The sequence below is a fragment of the Mus caroli genome, chromosome 14 (assembly GCF_900094665.2).
Source record: "Mus caroli chromosome 14, CAROLI_EIJ_v1.1, whole genome shotgun sequence".
NCBI lineage: Eukaryota > Metazoa > Chordata > Mammalia > Rodentia > Muridae > Mus > Mus caroli.
The window spans coordinates 66,782,813-66,789,080 of record NC_034583.1 but is presented as its reverse complement, the minus strand read 5'-3'; the positions used below and the strand labels follow the sequence as shown (position 1 = coordinate 66,789,080).

Below are 6,268 nucleotides of genomic sequence, written 5' to 3'. Positions count from 1 at the left end.
CCACATTTTGGTCTTCATTCTTCTTGAGTTTCATGCGTTTAGCAAATTGTATCTTATATCTTGGGTATCCTAAGTTTTGGGCTAATATCCACTTATCAGGTATTTTTCTTTTATGTGGTTTTAAAGACACTCTTCCCTCATTTTTGCATGCTTTTTTATTTTTCTTTCTTTTACCACTGAGCCAATCATTCTACCACTGACCTCTATCCCCAGCCCTTTTGGGATTTTTCTAACTTGAGATAGTTTTGCCAAGCTGCCCAGGCTGGCCCTAGATTCACTCTGTAGCCCACACAGCCTTGAACTTTTGATCTTGTCTCTACCCCATAGTACCTGGCATGCAGTTAAGGTTTTTGTCTCCGTCGTGAGCTTGTCCTAGGAAGTTCAGAGAACATAAAAAGCTTAAGTTCCCCCGGTCTGGACCTTACACCATAGCTCATGTGCAGGTCTGAAGCTGCTCCTCACACTGCAGTCATCTTCATGTGCAAGCCTTGCTCTCTGCTGGCCTCGTCCAGGCCACCAAGGCTTAATTTTCCAGGGAGCTTTGAGACCGACCTTCCTCCAGGAAACCACTCTACCTTTCCAACAAACAAACAAACAAACAAACTGAACCAACTGAAATATGTTGTGTGTATGTGCGCACACGTGCAAGCACATATTTGTGGAGGCCACAGAACCATAAAGTACTTTTTTTTTTTTTTTACCTTGAGACAAGGTTTCTCATTGGCATGGACCTCTTCAGAAGCTCAGGTGTCTGCCTGCCTAACCCTGGGATTCTGAGCACTTCCCACTATGTCTAGCTTTTGACCTGCATTCTGGGGGTGGAACTTGGGCTCTCATGCATTTGCTACTGAACTGTTCCCAATTTTCAGTGCAGAGATAAATTTCTACAAATGATTAGTACCAGGATGATAGCGATGGAATTGAACTACTTTTCAATTTTTATTGACATTCATTAACTGTACAAAATACTAGGTTTCATTACAACATTTCATCCATGTCGATACACGTTGCTCCCCTCACTGCTCCCCTCATCTATCTTCAGGCTCTTCTACTTTCATGTATTATCTCTAGGTTTCTTTTCTCTTTTGATTGTTGTTGTTGTTGTTACTACTACATCTTGTCTTGGTTAGGGTTACTATTTCTGTGATGAAACGCCATAACCAGAGCAACTTGGGGTTTACTTAGTTTATACTTCTGTATTACTGTTCATTATTAAAGGAACTCAAACAGGGCAGGATCCTAGAGGCAGGAGCTGATAGAGAAGCCAAGGAGGGGTGCTGCATACTGGCTTGTTCAGCCTGCTTCCTTATAGAACTCAGGACCACCACCCACAGTGGGCTGGACCCTCCCCCATCAATCACTAATTAAGAAAATTCATTATAGCCAGATCTTACGGAGACATTTTCTCAATTTAAGTTCCCTTTCAGATAATTCTACCTTAACGTCCAGTTGACACAAAACTAGCATGTATGTGTGTGAGTATACATCCATACCCGCTGGTGGGTCCCCTTGGTGCTGCTCTTGTGTACCCTGATCACTGCTATTAGATAACCAACTAGGGCTCATCCCTGGGGAGGTGTGGTGCTCCTCCCCTAGGGCTCATCCCTGGGGAGGTGTGGTGCTCCCCCCACAGTCATCAGTTGCTGTGGTCTTGAGTTAGAGGCAGGACTTTCTGAGACTTCCCCCTGAGTGCCAGGTCAACGGGAATCATTATTCAGGTCTCGTTAGGCAACTATAGTGTTGCACTTTGATGGGTGCAGCTTCTCTGTCACATACAGAAGAGTCTATCTCACATCGGATGTCCTGATCCTGTGGCTTTTAACAGTCTTTCCACTCCCTCTTCTGCCGTGCTCCCTGGGTTGTGTTGTGAATGTATCTGTTGGTGGTGGACACCCCAAGGTCAGTTGTTCTCTGGTTTTGGCCATTTGTAGCTTTTTATGATGTTCTCCATCTGCCTCAAAGAGAAGCTTCTCTTGTGAGAGCCAAGGGTTGTTTCCCATGCTGATGTGTGTGAAGATGGGTAACTCTGAGATGATGATGCACAAAAAAATGATCCTGAGTCTTGATTTTATGTGAATAAGAGGTACTTTACTTTTTATATTAAAAATTAGAGAATATTATACATGTAAACTTCAAGGACATCTGAGGTGATTTTATCTCACATCAGTGAGATAAAATGAAGATTTAGAAAAAATAATTGACTGGCGTCAGCGCTGAGTGTATGCCTTTCTTGACTGCCGCCATACCTGCTTGACTGCAGATGTAAAGCAGAGCAGGGGCAAGAGGAGGAGGCTGGCATGCCATCACCACTCTTCACCAGCACTTCCCATGCTCTCGGTGGCCAGAGAACCTGTGCTGGGGCAAACCTGTGCCCCAGACTCCTAGAGCTGTCACCTAGCAAGTGCAGTTTACCTCATAAAAATGTCCTACTGTATCTTGATTAATCAAAAACAAAGGAAGTGCTTGTTGGTTTCTGGGCAAGCCAAGCTAGCAGGAAGAAATCCTCCTCGGGGGGAAAAGAATGTCTTACATAAAGCTTCATAAGAGAGTGAAAGTGTTACAGTGGACCAGTGTTACAGCTGTCCTAATGTCTGAAAGGCACTGCGAGTCCTGGAGCAAGCAGAGTTTCCCGTTCTAAGTCCCTGCCAGAGGCTGCGGCGGGAAACTTTACAGTAGTTTTCAGGTGACTGAGACCTGTTTCCAAAGGATTTCTTCCCAAATAATGAGTTGATACCTTTCTTTGTTTTTGCCTATAGATTGAATATGAAAGGAAGAAGAAAGAGGATGGAAAGCGAGCTCGGGCAGACAAACAACACGTCCTAGACATGCTGTTTTCTGCCTTTGAGAAACATCAGTACTATAATCTTAAGGACTTGGTGGACATCACAAAGCAACCTGTGGTATGTATACATTTCTACTGGCCTTTAAGTTTACCCTACCTCATTAGCGTGGTGTTAGTGAGGAGAAACGTGATTTAACTTGGGATCCACTCTGCTGATGGAGTTTATGTCAGCACTCAGAAAACAAAACTAATGCAGCTTTGTCTTTCAAACATGCGCTTCATTACTTTAGATTTAAAATACATTTTAGAGGCATTAAAATGGTTCAGTTTATAAAGGCACTCAGTTCAAATGCCTGATGATGCCCAGAGCCCACTTGGAAGCAGTGAACCTATCCTGAAGCTTGTCTTCTGACTGCTGTACACAGCCAGGCACTTAATGTGTGCACACATAATAATAAAATGGTAGGGCCTGGAGAGCTGGCTCAGTGGTTAAGAGACTAGTTGTTCTTCTAGAGGACTCAGATTTGATTCTGAGCACCTACCATTCTTAACATTCATCTGAGATCTGTTAAAGCATTTTGCAATCTTTTTAATTTCCACTAAAATGTTCATGGTGCAGTGTTAGGGACTCAGCTAATGACTTAATTCCCTTTGGCAGCACACGCTGAGAGACAGCATCCATGCTAGAGTTAAAATATTTTTTAAAAAAAGAATTGTTAGCTGGGCAGTGATGGTGTACACCTTTAATCCCAGCACTTTGGGGGCAAAGGCAGGCAGATTTCTGAGTTTGAGGCCAGCCTGGTCTACAGAGTGAGTTTGAGGATGGCCAGGGCTACACCGAGAAACCATGTCAGGGGGTGGGGGAGGATTTGTAACAAGCTGTATTTCTCCTGGTTTTAATGAGGTTTACCTTTGTTACGTTTATATATAACGATGCCTGCATGAAAACCTATCCCAGACACTGACAGCAGATAATGTATTCCTACAGAATAAAAACATACACAGTCGCAGGGAAATAAGCCAAGTAGAGAGAGGGACATTCCAGTAGTGCTAAGGAAGCCAGTTCCTCCGTTCTTGTTCTTGACATGGGGTGTTGGGTTTATGTATTTCACACTGAAGGAGAGGGGTTACTAGGATGTCTGTCTGGGGTAGATATGGTGACTTGTCTTACTAATCTTAGTACTCAGAGGCTCCAATAGGAAGACCCCAAACTCAAGGCCAGTGTGGACTCCATGTGGTTCACTTCAGACTCTGGTTGTTAATGCATTTCACTCTGTGTGCGAGTGTTTTGCCTACATGTGTGTCTGTGCCTGGGGAGACCAGAAAAGGACATTGGATGACAGGACTTGAACCCAGGACCTCTGAAGAGTAATCAGTGCTCTTAAACATGAGCCAACTCTTCAGTCCTGGTCAGATAATTACTATGTGGTGGTACTTAGTGAATTTTTGCACTAGATCTTCTTCACTAGCCATCTATAATGGACCTCAGGCGATCTAACATAATGAGTGTGTGCAGACATAGATTTTCCAGAGAACAGATGGTAGTTTGTATCAAATTCTCATCTGATGTGGAAAGGAAGTCTGCTCTTGAATAGAGTCATTTAGAGGCTGCCACCACCACAGCAGCCAGGTCTTTTTCAGAGGAGGTCTTGCCATGTACCCTCTGAAACTTGCCTTCTGCCCAGACTAGCCTCCAGTTCCTGTTTCTCCTCTGTCCGCCTTCTGAGGGCAGGTTTGTGCCATCTCTGGCTCTTAGCCTTCAATCAGTACCACGTCTGGCCCACAGCAAATCCCCTGCAGCATTGGCATTACCATTACTGTGCATACTGTACAATTCCTGATGCCATTGTCTTCACACTCACACCCCTCTCCCTATCCTCTCTCCCTCCACTCTGCATCTCTTATACACCCCATCCTGTGGGGCTTTGAATAGGAATGGACCCCATAGACTCATGTACAAGAGCGCTTGGTCCATTGGAGGTGGCACCGTTACATTGGCCTTGTTGAAGGAAGTGTGTCACTATGGGGCAGGCTTTGAGGTCTCATATGCTCAAGCCAGGCCTAGTGCGGCACACAGTCTCCTTCTGCTGCCTGCAGATCAAGATGTGGAACTATCAACTCCTTTTTCAGCTCCATTTCTGCTTCATGCTGCCATGCTTCCTACCATGATGATAATGGACTAAACCTCTGAACTGTAAGCCAGCCCCAATTACATGTTGTCCTTTATAAGAGCTGCCATGGTCATGGTTTCTCTAAACAGCAAAAACAAAACAAAACAAAAAACCTAACACACACACACCGCCCCACTTTCTTTTCTCTCTCTTTTTTTTTTTTTTTTTTTTTTTTTCGAGACAGGGTTTCTCTGTATAGCCCTGGCTGTCCTGGAACTCACTTTGTAGATCAGGCTGGCCTCGAACTCAGNGCCTCGAACTCAGAAATCTGCCTGCTTCTGCCTCCCGAGTGCTGGGATTAAAGGTGTGCGCCACCACACCCGGCTACCGCCCCACTTTCTTGCTATCTTGCTGCCTTACTTACATATCTAACTTGCTGTCAGACTCCAAGTCTTCTGCCGCAGCTACTGTAGTTCTGGGACTACTCACCTCTAGTCTTTTCTTTTTTCTATTCTATTTTCTTCCTAAAAGCTTTCGTTTCTGCAAGCAAACTTGCTCATCACAGAGACTACCCTAGGATGCTCTTTCTATCATGTATATCATGATACATAGCTTATGTGGGCAGCCAGAACAGTAGAACTTTCCCAAAGCTAAGCCAGTTTGAAAGGGTAAAGCTTTGGAACCTGATCCAAAGTCAGCAATATGATATCCATGAGCGGAATGTTTGTATGTGATTCAGCTTTTAGCTCTTCTTACTCTCTTTAAAACAGGAAACAGTTGGGGGCTGTAGCGATGGCTTAGTGCTTAGAGTGCTAGCTGCTCTTCCAGGGCACCAGGGTTTGATTCCCATTACCACATAGCAACACATAACCATCTAGAACATAGGGGGTCCAGTGCTCTTGTCTGGCTTGCAAGAATGCCAGGTATGTATGTAGAGCAGAGACAGACAGACAGAATGCTCATATACATAAAATTAATTTAAAAGTAATAATAAAATAAATAAGAATCATCATCAGAGGAAACCTGTTATTTCTCCCCAGCACTTGGTGATGTTTAAGATTTGCTGTGTTTTGTCTAGTGTTCCTCCATGTTTTATCTCTGAAATAGAAGCACACATACCATTTCCTTTAAAAATACAAGCCATTTTGTATGTGTGGGTGCACACGTAGAAGTTTGAGGATAGTGTAGGAAAATCAGTTCTGTCCACCGTGTAGATTCAGTGGATCAAAATCAGGTCATCAGACTTGCTGCAGTACCTCTACCACTGAGCCATCTCACCAGCCCCCAGTGTACCACCTTTTGTTCAGAACAGACAGTTGAATAATTGGCATACGTTTTATAGAGTAGGTTAGACATGGGAAAATCTAAGTACAAC

The 6,268-nt window shown here is 44.0% G+C and overlaps 1 protein-coding gene across 1 annotated transcript in view; it reads left to right on the top strand.

The window, feature by feature from the left end:
- The window catches only part of Gtf2f2 (general transcription factor IIF subunit 2), a 111,380-nt gene that overhangs the window by 97,384 nt on the left and 7,728 nt on the right, over window positions 1–6,268 (top strand). The window contains exon 7 of the mRNA XM_021181786.2: window positions 2,757–2,900. Coding sequence (XP_021037445.1) covers window positions 2,757–2,900 — 144 coding nt within the window. The remainder of the gene's footprint in view (window positions 1–2,756; window positions 2,901–6,268) is intronic.